The sequence below is a fragment of the Eulemur rufifrons genome, chromosome 16 (assembly GCF_041146395.1).
Source record: "Eulemur rufifrons isolate Redbay chromosome 16, OSU_ERuf_1, whole genome shotgun sequence".
In the NCBI taxonomy this organism is placed as follows: domain Eukaryota; kingdom Metazoa; phylum Chordata; class Mammalia; order Primates; family Lemuridae; genus Eulemur; species Eulemur rufifrons.
Genome location: NC_090998.1, coordinates 37,496,898 through 37,517,559, shown reverse-complemented (window position 1 = coordinate 37,517,559; position 20,662 = coordinate 37,496,898). Strand labels below are relative to the sequence as shown.

Sequence of the window (20,662 nt, the reverse complement as noted above, 5' to 3'; positions counted from 1 at the left end):
AGGGGAGCCCAGGGCCCCTCATGGAAGCCTGAAGCTTGGGAGAGAGAAGTAGCTTCTTCCAACTGCTCTCAGCTTCTAGGAAGAACGCTCCACAGAAATCAAACTGCTGGAGAGGGGAAGTTCCGGTTAAGTCAGACCCCAAATTCTGAGTTTCATTTTGCCTGAAGTTCTTTGAGGGACCATCTCATTCAAGAGCCGTTTCGGGACTTTTCCTCCCTGGTATCAAAGGAGGAACCAGTGACCAAGAAAAGAGCTCAGCTGGGCCCGGGGAGAAGGCACTTTGGGCTAAGGTGCGGCGGGGCGCTCACCGGGGAAGGTGAGGTGAGGCGGGAAGCGAAGGGCCAGGGCCAACGAGGAAATTCTGGCGCTTCTTCCCTGCCTCACAGAAGTCGGTCCAGCTGGAGCAGCCTCCTCGCTCCCTGGCCAGGGCCGCAGCAGTGACCAACTGTCCCTGGCTAGAGCTGCTCTCCCCCAGCCGGCAGCGCCCACTCCCCCAGGGACTCCCGGACCCCGGCCAGGAAGAGCAGACACCACGTCTGAGCCTGGAACTAGACAGTCCCCCACAGCCGGCAGCGTGCACGGTTTAGTCTCGGCTCCCTCTGTTCTCTGTAGCTCCTTCAGTCCCCTTCCCAGGGCCTGCCCCCGCCCCCCACACCTTCACACAGGTCTCCTTCTGTGCTGTAGCACCGGCCCCCTTCCTGGCCGTCGGCTAAGGCCAACGTCTGCCGGGCTCCAGAGGAGGCTCTTTCATCGCTTAGCTGGATGGGGAGGAGTTGGGGGGCTGACTCTCTGAACGTCCAGGTGGGAGTCCAGGGGCCAGGTACTCCGGAAAGGGGCTAGATTAGAAGACAGGTCGGGGCAACCCCTCAAACCTGGCTCAGCTAGCCGGTCTCCAAGATTTAGGACTCCGGATAGCTTCGTGGGCTCCTCCCTGTCCCCCTCCCAAGCGCCCAACACAGTGCCCCTTCTCTCCCCCCGCTGCTCTTTTCTACCGCTTTCCCTCCTCCCTCCCGAGTCTTTCCGTCCTTGGTCTAGGGCTCGCGGCCTGCGCCTCTGCAAACACCCCCTCCCCTCCAACCCCGGCAGAACTCCGAGGGAGGGGCCGGAGGCCCCCTTTCCCGCCTGTGGTCGGAGGGGGCTGCGCCGCTGCCCGGGGTGTGGGGATACCGGGCCATCTCTGCGCCCCGCCCGATCAGGCCACTCGGCACACTAGGGGTGGGGGGCGGGAAGCGGGACTCACGGAGAGGGGGGTCCGGCCCGGGCAGGTGCGGGCTCTGGCAGGGCCTGGGCGGGCTCCGGGGCGGGGTCTCAGGTTACAGCCCAGCGGGGGGCCGGGGGCGGCCCGCGGTTTGGGCAAGTTCGCCAGCCTCGAAAGGGGCCCGGCGCATATAACGGGCGCCGCGGCGGGGAGAAGACGCAGAGCGCTGCTGGGCTGCCGGGTCTCCCGCCTCCTACTCCTGCTCCAAGGGCCTCCTGCATGAGGGCGCGGTAGAGACCCGGACCCGCGCCGTGCTCCTGCCGCCTCCCTGCCCTCCGCCCGGGCCCGGCTCCGCCAGGCCCCGCGGTGAGCCATGATCCGCCTCGGGGCTCCCCAGACGTTGGTGCTGCTGACGCTGCTCGTCGCCGCTGTCCTTCGGTGTCAGGGCCAGGATGTCCGTAAGTCGCCCACCGCCCCTGCCTGCCTGCCTGCCTTCCGTGCGTCCCTCAGCATCCTCCTCCCTGGCCCGCTCCCGATCTGGAGCCTGCAAGGGCCCGGTTAGAACGGCTCCTAGGGTCGTAGGGCGCCCAGACTTAGGTGAAGGATATGCAGGAGTTCGCCGAGCGGAGTTCTGCGAGCGAAGGGACTCCGTCCCAGCGTCCTCAGTGCTGGCTGCGGTTGGAGGCATTGGGAGGTTCCTACGTTGCGCAAGAATATTGAACTTGCAGTGTCAGGTCGTAGAGATTTGCGCACAGATATCAAAGCGCTTTTCCAAAAGCCTTGATAATTAGGCGCACGTGCGCACCGCTCGCTTCCGCGAAGCGCCCCGAGTTCAGCGTAACAGATCACGGCCCCTCAAACTTAGAAGTAGCAGAGAGCGCGAACGAGGGAGCGAGCAAACGCCAAAGGGTTGACTTCGTAGCCTGTCCGGGAGTTGGTTGCTGGGGGGCGCAAAGGAGAGTTAGACAAAGAGGACTAGCACTGTGACACTGCTGGGCTGAAATCCGAGGCCACAAAGAAAGGCTTCGAAGAGGCGCTCCGAAGAGACCTTAGCACCTCTCTCGGATTCCCTTCCCCTCCCAGCTGGCCCTGGAGCAAGGTGCAGCCCTCGTTCGCATTTCGGCTTTCCCCTGCCTCTCTTCTGATTGATAAAGGGTACGAACACTTCCCGAAGGAGAAGCCATCTGAAAGGCGACAACATTCCAACTAGACGGTGCTTTTCAAATGCCCCCGAAAATAGCGCCCCCTCTCCGCCGTCTTTCCCCCTCCCCCTCGGAGGTACTACAGTGAGTTACTTTTCTAAGTTTCTGGAACTCGCGGAGCCAGGCTGCAGAGTGTGTGTGTGTGTGTGTGTGTGTGTGTGTAGCAGAAGGGGCCACGGCCGGTCGATTACTATAACTACTTCAACCGAATATAGTTAGAGATGGCAATTGTAGAATGGTCCAAAGGAGGTTCGGACCGCACCTTTCTACCCCCTCCTTTGGTAAGGTCCACTGTCTGGGATTATATTCAGGACAAACGAAGCCTGGAAAGTGTATTAGGTAGAGAGGATTTTTTTTTTTCCACGTGTTTGGGCACGTTTCCGACGGCTGGGATTCTAGCCGTCTTTGTATGTTACAGATTGTAAATCAATCGCAGGGGAAACTCTTTGGGGGAAGGGGATCAAAGTCCCTCTGCCTTCGAGGCCAGGCTGTCTCCAGAGATGGTTTGGAAGGCGGCAGGCCCGGGCGGACTTTCAGTTCATTGGCGCGGCGGGGCAAGGTGGGAGCCCGGCGCACAGCTTGAAGAAGCCGGGGGGCAGGAGGTTCTGGCCCGGTCTCTGTGTGGCGCGCTAAACCCGAGGCGCGATCCTGGGCACTGGGGGAATGTGGCGTGTATACGGGGCCTGGGCTGACTACGTTTTTTTTGTCCTCAATTTGCAAGCATACACTCACAAAGTATCTTCTTGGCTGACCTCTTGCCTTAGTACGCAATGGAATTAGCTGGGTGACTCTAAAATAATTCCCCAATTTCTCCATCTGCTATTAGGGGCGCTCGCTTAAGTGGCAAAGCGCTCTCGCCGCCGCGTCCTTCCCGGGAGGGAGTGAATTCCACAGCTTTTTGGGACCAAACCTTGCAGTCGCTCTTCCTCCTCCCAGGGGGAGTGTGATTCTGCATCTGAGCGGCTGCTTTTGCGCCTTGGCGCATCCCACCTCCGTAACCCCCCCGCCCGGGGTCATTGGGCCCAAAGATGTGACGTGGGAAGGGCGCAGTCTGCGCGGAAGCCAGGAAAGTCAGAAACCTAGAGCTCGGCCACGCCCCTCCTCTCCGTCCTTCCACGAGTTTGGGAAACTGATTGGCGGCGGCGTCTTTGACCCACATCTGCATTTCAGAGCCCTCGCCTCCGAAAGTGCCCCGGCTCAGGGGAGAGATCTCAATCCTCCTTTGTGAGGCTTGTTTGCGTTGGGAGATTGGCAGCGATGGCTTCCAGATGGGGCTGAAACGCTGCCCGTATTTATTTAAACTGGTTCCTCGCGGAGACCTGTGAATCGGGCTCTGTGTGCGCTCGAGAAAAGCCCCATTCATGAGAGGCGAGGTCCGGTGGGTTCCCCGGACTCCCCGACCCCCTCTCCCACAATGCCCCCCTGTGCACGCCCGCCGCCACCTCCCGGACTCCAGCCCTGCGCAAAGCGGCGGCGAAGCAAAACAGTTCCCCGAAAGAGGTAGCTTTTTAATTGGCCTGCCACAAAGAATCACTTATACAGCGCGGCGGTAATGAGGGGAACCGGATCGGGCGCGCCGGGATGCTATCGGCAGCCGTTTTCCAGCCCCAATTATGGTGGTGCTGGGCTCCTCCGTCCACACCTAGGGGATCCGGTTACGGTGCTGGCTCCTTTCTGGGGCAGTCATTTAATCCCACTTTCCCCTCTCCGGGTGTCTAGGCGAGCCGCGTCCAGAGCCGCGGCCACAAAGAGTCGCCCCGCGGCTCTTACACCCAGGGCCGCGCGGCCCCGCCCCTGCGCCGCGCACCCGGGGCGGCTCTGCCCGGGAAATCCGATCTGCGCTCGGAGCGCACCCACTTCTCCCCGCGTTTGCCCCCCTTGAGTGGGGGGTGGGCTCTTCTAAGGACTGGAGGCTCTTTCAGTCCCGACTGCAGATCATTAACTGACGCCCCCCTTCCTCCTACACCTTCCTCTGCCTGCGTTCTGCCCCTGCTATTTTAACGGTGGGTGTGTCCCAGCAGCTTCTGCATTTTCCCTGGGATCCCCCACCCTCCCCGTGATTATCTTGCCTAAAGGCGAGGTGGATTTCCTCTAGTGGAAAAGAAATAAAAACGTTTATCTTTAGATTTTCACTATTTCTCCGCCCACTGGGTTTGTGGCTCTTTCCTATTATTCATCCCCTGCTGCTGCCATTGCTTTGGGGATTTTGATGAGAAAAACAGCGCTGGGCGCTCCCTGGCACGTGGTGCGGGCTCTACAGTCCTTGGCTGCTAAGGAAGCTCTTGTCAGCATAGGTTTCATTTGCAGCACGAATTCCAGACGGAAGAGCGCTTGTGGAGAGGGACCTGCTATTCTTGCTCTGCATTCTTGGAGGAGACCAGGCCAGGCATTCAAAACCCCCTACTCCCCAGATTGGAGTGCTGTCTTCCCCTGCGGGCAGGGCCTCCCAGCTGGAGTCAGCACCAGGCCCTGGCCCTGCTTGTCTCCCCAGCCATTTCTTAGCCTTCCTGAGTCCCAGGGCTGTTGTTTGAATGGGTCCACCCTCCTCCCCAAATTAGTCCTAATTCTAGTACGGTTCAAAGAATGGGACAAGATCCAAATTCTAATAGCTCCTCCTTTCACCTCTCTCCCTCATATATTCATATTTTGGAGCCTAGCTGTTTATAGATTCTAATTTATGTAGGAAGAATTTTCTACATTCCCTCTGAATTTTAGCTGTCAATTGTATGTAGCAAATCCCAGAATTCCTAGAGGAAGGCAGAAAAAAGAAGTCCTCTCTGCTCCTGGCTGATCTTACCATCTTCCTGTCTTCTTTCTCTTTACCGTCCCAGAGTTCCTAATCAGAGTCTCATCTCCTCTTTTCTGGTCACCCTCCAGCTTGTTCCCCCCATCCTCACATCCCCCCCAACCGTACTAGATGGGTGAAGCAAATACGGTGCAGTAGCCCCCTCATCTTCATTGCTGGATCAGGATTTTCACTGGTGAATAATAGAGTGGTTTAAGGTGCAAAATAAATATTTGTTGAATACATGAAAGAATGAACAATGCTTTAGAAAAGTAATCATCAAGTTCCCTATGTTCAGGTGGCCTGAGCCCATGCTCTTCAGCATTGGAATTATGTCAAGTTGACAGCAACCTTTCTCTTTTTCTCTTCTGGCTCCCCACCCCCTCCTTCCCTTGGCTCTCTGCTTCCCCTGCCCCACCCTGGTACAGAGGAGGCTGGCAGCTGTGTGCAGGATGGGCAGAGGTATAATGATAAGGATGTGTGGAAGCCCGAGCCCTGCCGGATCTGTGTCTGTGACACTGGGACTGTCCTCTGCGACGACATAATCTGTGAAGATGTGAAAGACTGCCTCAACCCTGAGATCCCCTTCGGAGAGTGCTGCCCCATCTGCCCAACTGACCTCGCCACTGCCAGTGGTTGTAATTTATTTATTTCCTGTTCAACATAAATAAATTACTTGCAGGCACAGCAAACACCCTCCCATAGATGCTGGGCATCTCTGCAAAGCAGAGGAACTGGTTATCCATGGGACCCCAGCAGCGGGGGCAGAAAGGAAGGGCCACTTCTCACTTGCAGATTGACACTGAGTGAACCTGAGACAAAGAAGGGTCTTTCCTTGCCCAATACCTCCAAAAAAATATGTGCTTCCAAGACACGTGTAGTACAGATGTGATTCCACAAAAGTATCCTCTCTGGAATCATCTCTGCAAATTACTAGAGCCACAATGGAGATCAAGTGCTCTGTCTGGTCAAAATATGAATAAATTCCTCCTCTGTCACCCACACCTTGTCTCCTCCTTAGAAGACCTCCAAGTATATGGTCTTCAGTGTGGAGAAACCTCTGCCAGCTAGTGGGGAGACAGAGACCAGGCTCCCTCTTTGAGGTATGAAACATTGGTGGTAGTTTCCTCTTTGCTATTACCTCTATTGGAGTTGACCACCGATTGAGAGGCAAGTTAATGGGAGCAGGAGGGGATGGACTCTGGGAGTGCCAGTGGGGAAGGGCGGAGATGGGCTAGGACAGAGCCCCATGTGCTTGTACTCTGGCGGGTAGTTATTAACTCCCAGCTAGAGCCAGTGCTGGTGGGTGGTGTGTGTGCAGGTGAACCTTCCCCAGCACTCAAACACATGCCCTGTCTTGCTGCTGGGTTAGTGGGGATGCACAGCTAGGTTTCTTGGGTGGCCCTCACTGTTCTCTTCCTGTTCAAGGAGAGAAGACAGTTAGTTGAAAGGGAAGTGAGAAGTTGCCTTTCCTTAACCTTTCACCAACACTGGCTCCTTTGTGGTACAGGCTCCCAGACTCTTGCTGAGGGGCCCGTGTGAGCGAAGTGTTGATTGCCTTTACCGTTTTTGCTGCTATGACTGGGAGGGGCTATTCATTTGGGATGGCACTGGCTGCAATGCTCTTTATAACTCCTGTGCTCTGCTGTTTTTTGTTTTTTTTGTGTGCTTGCTTCAAGGAGATCCAGCTGTAATGTAAGACCTTTCTAAGTACCTAACTCTTCTGGGGTGGCTTGGGATTTGGGGAGGGCTTCCTACCCTGTGGGGGAAAAGAGCCTGAATCTTCTGTGCTTGCTCCCTCTGTGGCTGGTTAGATCTTGAGCTCTCTGTTTTCTCCCTGTGCTGCCCTTGCTCCTTTCTTTTGCACGCTGCCTGCTCATTGCATAAAAAAAGTCTGGGTCACCTCCATTCCTCAGGGGTCCTCAGCAACCCCGGGGCCACAGTGACCCTAACTCTCCAACAGAGGGGTCCAGCCAAGTAACAGGAAGCTGCCTTCTTCCTTGGTTGTGTCCTTTTCTTTGTTTGATCCCCTAAGAGTACTGGAGTGACAAGAACTGGTACTTTTCCATCTCATAATTCTTACCTTCTTCTCTATTTTTTTTTTTTTCCCTTGCAGGGCAACCAGGACCAAAGGTAAGAGATCTTCTTCTTTCTTATTTCTTCTTCCTTCTTTTTTTTCTTCCTTCTGCTTCTTCTTCTTGCCTTTATACTTCCTTCTTCAGAAGCAATGCTATGCTAATCCAGCCTGTGATTCTTTACACATCAGAAGATGTCTGTTTCAGAGGTCGTCTCAACACGGGGCTGCTGACAGGGGCTTAGTGGGCCCTGGGGCTTAGTGGGCTTACTTAGCTTAATCCTGTGAATGTTTCATGTTTCAGGGACAGAAAGGAGAACCTGGAGACATCAAGGATGTAAGTACGAATTATTCACACACTATGTTGCATCTGCTGCTCTAAATGGGTCATTCCCCTGTGCTCTCCTCTAACTTGTTGTCTTGTGGGTCTCTCTCTCTTCCAGATTGTAGGACCCAAAGGACCTCCTGGGCCTCAGGTAAGAAAGGGGGAAATCTCTTCCTTCATCCCTTCCTCACTGCATCTGAGTTACTGATCTGCAGGCTCCTGGCCTTGCTGTCACCTTACCAAGTTCTTCACCTTCAGGGACCTGCAGGTGAACAAGGACCCAGAGGCGATCGTGGTGACAAAGGTGAAAAAGTGAGTATAAAGCAATGCTGTTAAGCCCTTGTGGACTTCCCAGGCCCTCAAAGGCCCCACCATGTACCTGATCACCTTTTCAAGAGTGGCCCAGGGAGGGACAGATGCTTCTTGAAGAAACACTGCTTCACATCGGTGCCTTTTTCTCTTTCTGCAAGGGTGCTCCCGGACCTCGTGGCAGAGATGGAGAGCCTGGGACCCCTGGAAATCCTGGCCCCCCTGGTCCTCCCGGCCCTCCTGGCCCCCCTGGGCTTGGTGGAGTAAGTATCCTTATTTCCCCTTCCTTAAGGCTGTCCTCCAGAAATGTGGCTTCTAAATTGCTACTTGCACTTACTTGGCTGGCTCCCAGGGCTGCCAGCAGTGTGTACGTAGTCTGTCCATGGGCTTCACCCCCAGGCCTATAATTTAGTGGAATCACATATTAGGCATGAGATTGTGGCACTAAGGGGTGACTTTTTTCACTTGCTGGGTTTCTGTAAAGAAAGTCTTCAGTTACCTGGCTTCCTGGCTTCTGCACCATGTGGTTGATTCTTGGGGGTGGGTGTAAGGTTAGGAGGAAGGATGACTGGGCACTTGTACTTCCCTGGAAGAAGAGTGACCACTGTCCTTGGAAGATATTTATTCATGGTCCTTGCCAACTACATTCCAAGCAACTATTCATTCTCATGAAAGAGCTCCACTGAGTGAAGGTGGATGACTAGCCATTTTTGGAATCAAACCAATCAACAAATTATATTATTGCCCAGTTTTTGCAGGTTTGCCATTTTGATGTTTGCTCTGTTTTAAATTCTTAAACTTAAATGGGCTCTCAGACACAGACTACCTCAAGACTATTGGTTTTAGACCTTTTCTGGGCATTAAAGTCTTGGAGAATAAAGGACACCTTTAAAAGTGATGTTTTAGTTATGTTTCTCAATACATGTTAAATAAAGTATGTCATATTTTAGAATATAAAAATAATTTTATGAAATGAAATATAAGAAACTGATACTCCTCCCAATAACACTTCATCTTCCAGGGAAATGATTTTGCCACTATCATCAAACAACACATTCCCAAAACTGTTTTTTAGGCATCATTGGTAATTCTGATCAATGAGGGCTTAGTCTCCAACAATTAGAGTTTATCTAAGTAGACTCTTTCCATCCAGACAGAGCTTACCTAGCCAAGTAGGAAATACCTAGGGCCTTTCAACCTTCTAATGTTGTTGGGTTTATTTGCAGAACTTTGCTGCCCAGATGGCTGGTGGATTTGATGAGAAAGCTGGTGGTGCCCAGATGGGAGTGATGCAAGGACCAATGGTAAGAAGAGACACCAGTTCTTTGCAGCCTGAATGGCGGGAGGTGGCCCTTAGCAGAGCCAGAGAATCTGACAACCTCTGCCTTACAGATAATTGCTCAGAGCAGCTCTTCTTCATGAGTTATGTAACCTCCCATTCAGTTGGCCCAGAGCATTTGGTTTTTAATGGCGATGGATGCCAGTTTTAATGATGCGCTGGAGTGACTAAGAAGAATGAGGATGGGGAGATGCATATAGGCTGATCTGTTAGAAGGCCAGTTGCTATTGCTCTTGGAATGAGAACTGAAGAATGCAGACAGCAGCTACTGTTCTCCAGCACCCACAGACTTCCAGCAGGAAATCTCAGCCCTGCAGCTCTGACTTGGCACATGCTAAATGAAACTCAGACTTTAGTAAACATGGCTGCAGTCCAGGAGAAAGCAAGGCCAGCCTCTCTGTCCAAATGGTGCCTATAAATAAAAATAGATTGTTGCGTGGGGAGTGGGAAATGAGAGGGAGCAGCCACTGTAGGCCCCCTGCCCACAGAGTAACTTCTTGTCCTTTGTCTGGGCTTTTGGCTAGGAGGTGGCACACTGGAGGCCACTGGTGAAGCATTTCCAGTAAACCTCCCATTTTCTGTCCCAATGCAGGGCCCCATGGGACCTCGAGGACCTCCAGGCCCTGCTGGTGCTCCTGTAAGTACTGGGTCCTTTCCTCTTGGTGGTGTCACCAATGATTGTCAAACACTTTGATGTCTTAGCACACTTTACGGGGGTCAACCTGGTGTCCTCACTTTGCTTTTAGGGGCCTCAAGGATTCCAAGGCAATCCTGGTGAACCTGGTGAACCTGGCGTCTCTGTGAGTACCCCACAGCCCCCACTTTGATGACAGACCACTGGGACCCCAGCTGCTGTCCCCTCCCAGGCTCTGCCCAGCTCTTTTCCACAGTAGGGTAGCCCAGAGGAAATCCAGATGTCACTTTGTAGCTATGGAGGAACTCTGACCACCAGGAACTCTGTCCTAACCTCCCCTTCCAGGCCACCCCAGCCTGCCCTGTGGTTGCCTCCCACTGTGATGTTCTCTGTTCCTTTGCTCTGACCTTGGTGTCTTTTTTCCTGATGGGAGAACTGACTTCCAAGTCCACCATCCCAATGTTTTGTCCACTGATCAGGTGTCTTCCCCTCTAACTATCTCTTAACCTCTCTTACTTTGTTTGTAGGGTCCTATGGGTCCCCGTGGTCCTCCTGGCCCCCCTGGAAAACCTGGTGATGATGTGAGTATACCTGGGTAGTCAGAGGGGAAGCTGCCTCATTTGGAAGGGCCCGGAGCGGGTGTGTGCTGGGGTGTGACGGGGGAGCGCCCAGGGTGGCGATGTCCTGAGGAGCAAGACTGGGCAGTCCTAAGCCCTGACTCTGTCCCCTGTCTAAATGCCCACTTGCAAATGAGCTCGCAAGTTCCCTGGGGACCACTTTGGACCCAATGGGAAGGGAAATAATTAAAACATCATTAGCCCCAGAAAGGGAAATTGAGAAATGAGAGAAGGGAGAGAAAAAGCACAAGGCGAGGAGATGTAGAGAAGGAAAAACAAAGAAAGAAACGTTCAACAACCCAACGTTATCTTAATTGTAAATGAGTTAGAAAAAAGCTCAGCCTGAGTCAGGATGTCTACAGAGGATGCAAACGAAGTGAAGAGACAAGAGTTGGCACTGTTGAGCTCTTCTTGTGCATAGCATTAGACAGTCGCGGTCTCTCGAGGTCAGGGAGGGCTAGTCCAGTCTGCAGAGCCCAGGAGAGGAGAGAAAGAGCCTCCAAGGCAAGTCGGGGGCTGGTGAGCACAGAGGAGCTGGCCCATGGGCCTGCACGCATCTGAAGGAATAAGTTGTGAGCCACAGAAGGCATTCAGGGGACTGGACTCTGAAGGAGGTGAGGGAGATGAGTGGGCAGGTGGGCGCGAGGCGTGGAGGAGAGATGCTGTCCCGGAGTGTGCCAACTACGCCGACGTGTCTTCTGAGCTAGCTGAGGTCTCGCTCTCTCTCTTCAGGGGGAAGCTGGAAAACCTGGAAAATCTGGTGAAAGAGGCCCTCCTGGCCCTCAGGTAAAGGCCCACCTACCTCATCCTCAAACGCCTTTCTCAGAGTCTCCCTCCTGGTGGCCTTAAACCTGGTCCACCCAGTTCAATGGGGCCACTTCTAAAATGAAACACTTGTGGCCCCATGTCTGTCACGCTTGCATGGGGACAGTCGTGTGTGATCCTCGCACAGGCCCACGGGGAGGCTGGGCAGCAGTTGCTGATACCCACTTCGCTCCAGGTGGGGAAGCACAGGGAGGGGCGGCCTGGATTTTACTGAAGGAGCCTTCCAAGTGCTGGGGTTCGTGGCAACTCCCTGGTGGCCTGTGGGAGCTGAAGGTGCTCCAGCAGCTGAGAGCAGCCTCCATTCTGTGCCCTGAACTTCTCTGCTTTGGATTGCAGGGTGCTCGCGGCTTCCCAGGAACCCCAGGCCTTCCTGGTGTCAAAGGTCACAGAGTGAGTGTCTGCGCATGAGGGTGTTGGAAGGAACAGGTTGCCTAGGGGAGAGAAAAGCACTTTGGGGGGTGTGCATTTCTTCCTATTTGTGATTGAGTTTTCTCTTGTTCCCTAGGGTTACCCAGGCCTAGATGGTGCTAAGGGAGAAGCTGGTGCCCCAGGTGTGAAGGTAAGGGACCAGGAAGCACACAGGCAGGACCTTTCTGTCCGGCCCAGGAGACGCTGTGGAGCTTAGTGGAGTCAGCACACCAGGACAGCTCTGGCTGGGAACGCCCGCTCCCACATCCTGATGGGTGAACAGCAGGCCTGGGAAGCTGGGGGCACCGCCCCTCACAGCGCTGAAGTTTGAGTGTATCATTGCTAGCTGAGCTGACCAGCGCTTTCAGCGTCTTCCTTGGGAGTTGTCTAGGGGCTGGAAATGGGGCCCCAGACTCTGACCCTGTGTGTCTTTTTCCCAGGGTGAGAGTGGTTCCCCTGGCGAGAACGGTTCTCCGGGCCCAATGGTGAGTATGGGCGTCCCCCTGCCCCCAGAAGGCTGCCAGACGCTCTTGAGACACCTCCTAGAGCCTAACAGATGCTGCACCGTAAACCCCAGTGCTCCCTTTGTACAAAGTACATATTCAGTTTTGTAGATTTGATATGATTATGAGCAAAAAGTAAAATGTATTAGATAGACGTTTTGTTCAAGATTTCACCAACATTTCCTCGAAATAGTCCTGTTAGCACAATTAAAATATGCTTCAATTTTTAAACGTTCTGTTTATTCTCAACATTTTGGCAAGAGGCAAGACGTGCCTGTAACAAGGCTCCCGCTAGGTAACAGCAGGAGCCTTTGCGCCCTGCCTGGGTAGAAGGCCTTTCGAGGTGGTCCCAGGAGCCCTGGGCTGGGCAGGACGGCAGCGCCCTCAGGAGCTCCTGTCCTCCCGGGCGAGCGCAGGCCCCCCTCCTCTGGGATCTGGGTGATGACCCCGGGTGCTGTGAAGCCAGCTCATGCTTGGGCTGTCCTGGTGTGTGTTCCAGGGTCCCCGTGGCCTGCCTGGTGAAAGAGGACGAGCTGGACCTGCCGGTGCTGCGGTGAGTAATTGACAAAGGCAAATGCCACCATTGGCCCCGCTCTTTAGAGTTTATAAGTTTATTTCGCCTGACCCTCAAAACAGCCCTGTGAGGTGTGGAGAGTATCATGATCCCGTAAGAATTCACTCCATCGAAAATCCCCAGGCTGGATCTGCAGTGAAAGGAGGAGGGTTGTGGGTGGGAGCGGGACTCTCTTAACCACTCTGGGTTACCAGTCACCCGTTCAACAGCCCCCACCTGCTCCTCAGCCACGCTAGTTGCAGTTTATAGACACCGCGATTCTGTTTGTCCTTTCTGGTGGCTCAGATTATGACAGCTTAGAAAAGCATAGTGGAGTCCAGCATCTGCTCACAGGGCGGTTATACTTGGCGCTGCTGCTAATGATGTGATAAAACGCTGGCGGCCCCCATTTCATGGGCACTTGCTGTGTTTCATACCTTATATGCTTTGTCTCATCTAATCCCCCCCACATCCTACAGGGTAGGTTCTACTCTTCTCCCCATTTTAGAGAAGAAGAAACCATGGCACAGAAAGGTTAAATAGCCTACGATAAATGACGCTTTGCAGCCTCGGACTCTGGTGGCCGCTAGTTAATGTGGGGGATTAAGAGGAAGGGGACTGGCAGCCAACAGAGGGTGCAGGGCGCCCGACGGAGACGTTTAGCTCCGGTCCTTTAGCAATAGAGAGTCCTTGTAGGCGCTTGGTCAGGCGAGTGATGTGATGAAAGCCGTGTTTAAGAAAGATTATGCTTTCTGTTGAATTCATACCCCAGCCACCCAAGCGCCGAGGCCCCTCCTCACAGGTCCTTACAGGGCTGGCCAAAACACATCCGCTTCACCCCGTTGTGCTGCTTTCCGGATAACGTGTCTGTTTGGCAGAAATTTCCCTCCATAGCAGATCAGTGAAATAACCGGCAGCCTCGACCCCCATTTGTCAGCCAGGGCTGCTTAAGTGCCTTGCCCCAGGTCACTTTGTGCGAGGGGATTAGAGAACGCTGGGCCTGCCAAGAAACACCACTGTTTCTGCAGATTAGCAGGCGCTGGCTTGTGGCGTTCAGCGAGGCTCCCAGTCACAGTGGCCTCAGCCCAGGAAAGGGGCAGAGACGAAGGGCATCCCCTGCCGTGGTCCTCCTCCTTCCTGGGCTCAGCGGGGCCCTGCTCTGGGCTCTCCACGCTGGGTCTTGTCCCCACAGGAGTCAGGCTGCCAGCGTGTGTATAAGATTTGGCTTTGAAGGTTGACAACGTTGCCTTTGAGCCCTTCTTGCTCCTCCTCCCTCCGCCCTCCAATCAGACTCCTCTTGGCCGCCCCTGCTCTGAGGGCTCCCAGCAGCCGTCTGAGCGTTGACTTCCAGAAGGTGGCTGTGCAGTGTCCGAGGTGTGCGGGCCCCAGACACAGGGCAGACTCATGTACTTCCAAGTGTGGGCCTGGTGTCAAGGCTGGGCTGGGGACTGGCCTGGGTCGGCCCTGCCTGCTGCGGTCACGTGCCCCCCCTTGGGTCCGACTGTGCCCTCTCCCCAGCCCTGCTGCAGGGAGAGCTGGCAGACGCCAGCTCAGCTCTGGCTCTCAGAGCAGTGCGGCAGCTCCCCCTTTGCTCATGCCCAGCCCGGGACTCCTGCTGGCCGACTCCTGGCGGGAAGGAGCTCTAGAGCTTCCCGAAGTGGGTAGCCCAGCCCAGAGCGCTGTGGCCAGTGCTGAGGCTTTATGTTCTCTCTGACGTTTTTTCTGTTACATCTCCTCTTGCTTTGCTGTTAAATGCCAGTCTGGAGAGGCTCAGTTAGGAGAACTGGGCCATAGCCAAGAAGGTGGTTTGAGTCTCCTTTAAAATACGAGCTCCCCCTAAAGCATCCTTCTCCTCCAGCTTCTGAGGAGAGGCAGAGGCCAGCAGGTGGGGCCCAGGAGGGGAAAGGTCCCCTCCTGGCCTGCTCAGGTCCCCTGCCCAGGACCAGGTCCTAGGCTCAGCTCTTCCCAGCTCGCTGGCTCCCAGAGTTTGGGTAAAGAGTTCCCTGGGCCCTAAGGGCCTTGGAAGAGGGTTTGAGGGGTGCACACCACAAACTCAAGGGAAAAAATCCTCAAAGCGCACGTCCTGTACAGAAGAAACTGGTAGCCTTGCTTTGTGAAGCAAAACCTCTCAGGGTTCAGCTGTATGTCTCTGGGCCATGGCTGGTGCCCTGTCCCCATCAGGGAGCCGGCAGAAGACATCTTGCAAGCATCTTTGTCTCCTAAAGAGCAGGTTGTCTGGGGAGGGGCCGGAGCACAGAGGCAGCCTGGAGCCAACCAAGAGGCCTTAACCAGGCCTTAACCAAGGGGTTAACCAAGCCTTGAACGCGTCCCTCTGTGGGCAGGCGGGAAGCGCTGAGTCCAGGCTGCTGCGTGGCTATTTCAATTTCCTTTTGCCCAATTCATTGAGTCTTTAAATGATAACTTGGCCTGCCTGAAGTTAGGGGTATTTGGAGTCTAAACTCAAGTTGAAGAAATAAGGGAATAGCAGGGAAATCACCTACGCTTCCAGCCACTCACACGGGGCCACAGAGGGGTTCCTGTGGCCGGCTGTCCTGCCACTCACACCCACTCTTCTGTGCTCAGCCCTGGGACTCCCGGGGCAGTGTCCGGCTCACTTGCTGTGAGGGTGGGCTGTGAGCAGGGGCGGGCAGGCCTGTGGGCACCTCTCATGGCGGTTTCCTCTTCCTCGCCCACAGGGTGCCCGCGGCAACGATGGCCAGCCAGGCCCCGCAGGACCTCCGGTGAGTTCCTGTTGTCCTCGGCGGGTGGTGGTTGTGTTTTCAGTGCCAGGAAACAGCCCAATGAGGTCTACGGGGGTTATTTGGTGTAACCGCAGCAGTGCTCTGACTTCTATTGGAAAAGAGGAAGAAGGAGGAGGAATCATTTTTAAATATTGCCTGAGCATGTAGATAACAAGCTTTGAAGCATTGGTTCATTTTTCTCAGCCACCCTTTCGGTCTTTTTTGAGGAGGGCGGTGAAAGAAATGACTGCTTCTCTCGTCGTATATAGTCAGAAACTTGCTTTGCCTTTTGATGCCAGGCAAAGCAGGGCCTCTCCCTGGAGTGTCCTAGGGACGCTGGCAGTGGGGACAATTTTCATCCAGGGACTTTTGGCCATAACGGATGCCGAGTGAAATCAGCACAAGGGTGGGAAGGAGCATGAGGTGTGTGGGCGGCTCACCTTGGAGGTGGGAGAGGTTGTGCCCAGAACTGACATTCACCCCTCACCCGCTTCCTCTCTCCAGGGTCCCGTCGGTCCCGCTGGTGGTCCTGGCTTCCCTGGTGCTCCCGGAGCCAAGGTGGGTGCCCTGCTGCATGTTGAGACACTCCCCTCTCCCCGTGACCATTGCTAGCCAACCCCTCAGGGGTGGCTCCCACCACCCACTGCTGCTCTCCACCCAGGCAGGGCACAAAGCCAGACGCTTTGCAGCGTCACCAGCTGGAGGGAAAGTAACACGGGATGATAAAAAGCGAGAGGTCCAGTTACAGCTTTGGAGTGGGGAAAGGCAGACAGAGAAAAAGATGGGGACACACCGGAGACCTGGGAGGGGGCATAAGGCCAGGAACAGCAGTAAGAAGACAAACAAGTCTTGGGGAGACCCAACAGCAGAGCAGGCTGAATGGCTGCTGGAGGGGACAGGCAGGGGGTGCACGGACAAGGAGCCGGCTTCCAGCTTCCCTCCCCTCCGGGGTCTGCCTCACCGCGGGTGCCTGGCCCTGCCGAGCTGAGTTAATGGAGTCCTTCGGAGGATTGCTGGAGGCCAGTGGGAGGCCAGCCAGTTCAGGGACAGGCCCCTGTGGCCCAGGAGGGATTCCAGTGTGGACGTCCCTGGGAATGAATGCGGAGCCTCCATGTGTCACTGGCATCAGGTTGCTTTTCCCCTCCTGGGGGTTTCCATGGCAACCAGACAGTGTCTGAGGCCCCTGGAGCCGGGTGAAGGAGACCCATTGTGAAGAGGGACAGCGGAAGGTGAGGGGGCCTGACCTTTAGAAAGTAATAACCACAAAAGTGAAGGAAGAATGTCTGAGAAACCTGAGCAGGCTCTGCCCTCCCTCCAGGTCAGCAGCCCTCCCCAGGGACTCGGCCGTCCAGAGAGTTATAACTTTCAGGAAAACATGAAAGTAAAAGCAGAGGCCGTTTGTGGGGAGGGGGCCGCCAGAGGCCCCCAGAGGGGATTGGCCTGTAGTGGAGCAGGGAAAGCCAGCGTGCTTTTGCCCTGGCTTCCCAGCCCGTTCCCGCAGGCTGGGGCCAGAGCCTGGGGCATCCTTGTGCGCCCGACAGCCAGATGGGCACGCAGGGCGCAGGGTGCTCCGAGCCGAGATGCTCAGGGAAGCAGCAGGCCAGGCGGCCCCAAGCTCACCCCTGGGGCCTCAGTTCCTCAATAAAATGGAAACACAGGAGGGGTGGGGAGAGAGGGGCTTCTGTTCATCATCCCATGGTGCCAGGATGGCCGGGTCCCCAGCCCACACCTTTCTGGTAGGCGCCAGCGGAACCCACAAGCCGCCCGTTGCTAGAGGACGTAACTGTGCTGTTTCCTGTACAGGTTTACAGTGCAGAGGGGAGCAGTGGGGTGGAGAAGGAAGGCATGGGAGTCATCAAGTTATCAGCTTAGCCGAATGGGGACAAAAACCACAATGTGACCTGTGCGTGAACACATGTGTGAACACACATGTTGGTGTGCAAGGGTGGGAGCACATGCATAACTCTCGGGTGCTGTGCACGCAGCTGGCCTTGCACTGTTGCCAACCCCCTAGAGGTCTATGTCCCCCTCTTCTCTTCATGTCGTCCTCCCTGCCTCTTCCCAGGGTGAAGCTGGCCCCACTGGTGCCCGTGGTCCTGAAGGTGCTCAAGGTCCTCGTGGTGAACCTGGTACTCCTGGGTCCCCTGGGCCTGCTGGTGCCTCTGTAAGTGCAGCCTCTCTTTGGCCTGGTGGGCCTGGGGTCTGTGGCCTCGGGTCTGTGGCCTCAGCACTGGTTGACTCTGTGCTTCACTCTGAGGGGCATGGGCTCCAATCACCAAACCTTTGTTAGGCCCAATGCCTGTCCCCTGGTCTAGACATATGTCCCTCCACCCAGAGTCTTCCCTGGAAACATGCAATAGGCGCGTCCCTGAAATGGACAGCGCCTGCCCCGGTCCCTGGACCTGGACCCAGGAGGGCTGGGAGGTGTTTGGGGTTCATTCTTTGTTGCTTACTTTACAATGACACTGTCTCCTTTTGCAGGGAAACCCTGGAACTGATGGAATTCCTGGAGCCAAAGGATCTGCTGTGAGTGTTACCCCTGGACTTTGTTCCTCCACGCGGGCTCAGTCCTGCCTCAGCCTCTCTCCTGACACTCCTTCCTTCTGTTCACGCTGACAGGGTGCTCCTGGGATCGCTGGTGCTCCTGGTTTCCCTGGACCCCGTGGTCCTCCTGGCCCTCAAGGTGCAACTGGTCCTCTGGGCCCGAAAGGTCAGACGGTAAGAGCCTGACATGACCCCTAAGTCCCATTGCCATCCCTGGAGACAAATGCCATCGCCCCTCCTTCCCACGCTCTCCTGCCTTGGCCTCAACCAGTGCCCATCCAAGGGCACCTTGCACAGGGGTCCTGGAGGTGGGGCAGGCTCTGTGGAGAGAACCCCATGCGAGGACCTGCCTCTCTCTTCTGTTTAGGGTGAACCTGGCATTGCTGGCTTCAAAGGTGAACAAGGCCCTAAGGGAGAGCCTGTGAGTATCTGCCGCAAGCTGCCGTCTTCCCTGCTGCTGCACTGCCCTCCTCCTCGGGGCCCATCCCCCAGTCTGGGTCCTCTCAGGTTGTTCCCAGAGAAGCGTTCTTAACAGGGCTGAGAAGACCCTGCTGTAGCTTCAGGTGTCATCTTTGGCCTAATCAGTTTCAACAGTTTGAACTTGACACCCTCCCTCTTCCCGCAGGGCTATTTCTGCTCTTCCACAGCTGATCCTCACGGCCCCTCTTCCCCAAGTCCCCCAGCCCTGAAGCAATTGCCAGGGCCACTTCCTCCACGCTCTGGGCCAGGGCTTGCTCCAGGGCCGGGTGAAGACTCACCCTGTTTCTCTTTTGTGTTGGTCCTCAGGGTCCTGCTGGCCCCCAGGGAGCCCCTGGCCCTGCTGGTGAAGAAGGCAAAAGAGGTGCCCGTGGAGAGCCTGGCGGTGCTGGGCCCATTGGTCCCCCCGGAGAAAGAGTAAGTGAACTGGGAGTCCCTAGTCTCACTGGGTCTGTGCCTTCGAGACGGAAGTGTTCTAGCAGCTGTGTTCTTGCCATGCCTTGTGACTTTTCTAGACATCACACTCCTCTTTCCTCCACCCACCACCATAGGGATAGGGATCCCTCATCCTTAATTGTGTCCCTAGCCCTCAGGCTGACACAAAACAGTTTGAGCTCCTCCCAAAAAGGTGGGGACAGGCTCAAGAGATTAACCTCTTAGAATCCTGCAGGCCACAGCTACTGCTCCCCAGAGATTGTGGATGCTGGGTTGGGGGATGGTGGGAGGGACCCCCTTGGAGCCTGGCTGGGCTCTCCCCAGCTACCATTGGTTTAGTGGCCATTCTCACTTACTGCCTCTCCTCCCACTTCTTCCTAGGGTGCTCCTGGCAACCGTGGTTTCCCAGGCCAGGATGGTCTGGCAGGTCCCAAGGTGAGTGGGGAAGGAGGGGCTGAGGGCCCTCCCTGCACCTGCATCCCTGATCACATGGCACCCTGCTGACTCCCTGTCTTGTGTAGGGAGCCCCTGGAGAGCGAGGGCCCAGTGGCCTTGCTGGTCCCAAGGGAGCCAATGGTGACCCTGGCCGTCCCGGAGAACCTGGCCTTCCTGGAGCCCGGGTAAGTAGCAGAGCTGCTTGCTGTTGCCCTTGGCTTCAGACTCTGAGCAGACCCTCATGCCCTTCCCACCCGCTCCCTCCAGCCCTGTGCTGCCAGGATTAGGAGGTCCTGGGGCCTGCCCCTGACGCCACCCTCTTCTCTTTCCTGAACAAAGGGTCTCACTGGTCGCCCTGGTGATGCTGGTCCTCAAGGCAAAGTTGGCCCTTCTGTAAGTCCACCATCCTGGGGTTGTTGGGAGGGTAGGGAGATATTCTGGGGGAGGCAGTTTTTTGGGGAGAGAGGCGACCTTGGGTGAGGCAGTTTGGGGTGCTGTGATTTTGGAGAATTGGACAGGGGAGAGATGGTAGGTTCTGGGGCCAGGAGTGGCCTGTCTAGTAGCTGTGAGCTCTGGAAATGCCACCCCTCTATGCATTCGGGCCTTTCTTTGGGAGGGACGACAATGTCTAATGTGCACTTCCAGGGGCAGACTTCTGAGCTCAGCAGTGCCTTGTCACACATGGGCCTATGTGTGCTGTGGGCTGCTGGTGGCAACTGTGGTTAATCCTAGATGCTGCATGCGTGTGGGCAGTACCTAGTCCTGTGCCAGCCACACAGCAGGCACTTAGTAGATGTTGGATGGACGGCTACTGTCAGAGTGTCTGTGGTCTGAGAATGGCATCCTCTCTTTCAGGGAGCCCCTGGTGAAGATGGTCGCCCTGGACCTCCAGGTCCTCAGGGGGCTCGTGGGCAGCCCGGTGTCATGGGTTTCCCTGGCCCCAAAGGTGCCAATGTAAGTAATAATTTGCTCTTCGTTTCCTCCCATGTGGCGCTACCTACCTTCCTTGTCCTCTTGGGGAAAGGGCTGGATCCTGAGCGGAGTTAATCCAGGGACAGTGATGAGTGGGATCCCTGTGCCGTGGGCAGGAGTGCATGTGATCTGGGGGAACCCAGGGCCCGCAGAGCCTCAGGACATTGCAGCCATGACATTGTTCCAAGGGGCAGCGCCTGGTGGTCCCGCTGCTATTAATGCCTCTGAACACAAGAAAAGGGGCTGATACTCTGCCTTACCCTCTGCCACCCGTCGGTGTGTCCCA

At 55.6% G+C, this 20,662-nt stretch overlaps 1 protein-coding gene across 2 annotated transcripts in view; it reads left to right on the top strand.

The window, feature by feature from the left end:
* The first annotated feature begins 1,571 nt into the window (after window positions 1-1,571).
* Window positions 1,572-20,662, top strand: part of COL2A1 (collagen type II alpha 1 chain) — a 29,803-nt gene continuing 10,712 nt past the window's right edge. The window contains exons 1-27 of one of the 2 annotated variants that reach the window (XM_069491591.1): window positions 1,572-1,656; window positions 5,614-5,820; window positions 7,302-7,318; window positions 7,564-7,596; window positions 7,703-7,735; window positions 7,843-7,896; window positions 8,055-8,156; window positions 9,120-9,197; window positions 9,825-9,869; window positions 9,979-10,032; window positions 10,394-10,447; window positions 11,216-11,269; window positions 11,645-11,698; window positions 11,814-11,867; window positions 12,157-12,201; window positions 12,719-12,772; window positions 15,469-15,513; window positions 16,018-16,071; window positions 17,579-17,677; window positions 17,995-18,039; window positions 18,133-18,231; window positions 18,425-18,478; window positions 18,844-18,951; window positions 19,351-19,404; window positions 19,491-19,589; window positions 19,744-19,797; window positions 20,260-20,358. In XM_069491591.1, the coding sequence (XP_069347692.1) occupies window positions 1,572-1,656; window positions 5,614-5,820; window positions 7,302-7,318; window positions 7,564-7,596; window positions 7,703-7,735; window positions 7,843-7,896; window positions 8,055-8,156; window positions 9,120-9,197; window positions 9,825-9,869; window positions 9,979-10,032; window positions 10,394-10,447; window positions 11,216-11,269; window positions 11,645-11,698; window positions 11,814-11,867; window positions 12,157-12,201; window positions 12,719-12,772; window positions 15,469-15,513; window positions 16,018-16,071; window positions 17,579-17,677; window positions 17,995-18,039; window positions 18,133-18,231; window positions 18,425-18,478; window positions 18,844-18,951; window positions 19,351-19,404; window positions 19,491-19,589; window positions 19,744-19,797; window positions 20,260-20,358 (1,833 nt within the window). The remainder of the gene's footprint in view (window positions 1,657-5,613; window positions 5,821-7,301; window positions 7,319-7,563; window positions 7,597-7,702; window positions 7,736-7,842; window positions 7,897-8,054; window positions 8,157-9,119; window positions 9,198-9,824; window positions 9,870-9,978; window positions 10,033-10,393; window positions 10,448-11,215; window positions 11,270-11,644; window positions 11,699-11,813; window positions 11,868-12,156; window positions 12,202-12,718; window positions 12,773-15,468; window positions 15,514-16,017; window positions 16,072-17,578; window positions 17,678-17,994; window positions 18,040-18,132; window positions 18,232-18,424; window positions 18,479-18,843; window positions 18,952-19,350; window positions 19,405-19,490; window positions 19,590-19,743; window positions 19,798-20,259; window positions 20,359-20,662) is intronic. The other variant, XM_069491592.1, reaches the window with a different exon arrangement.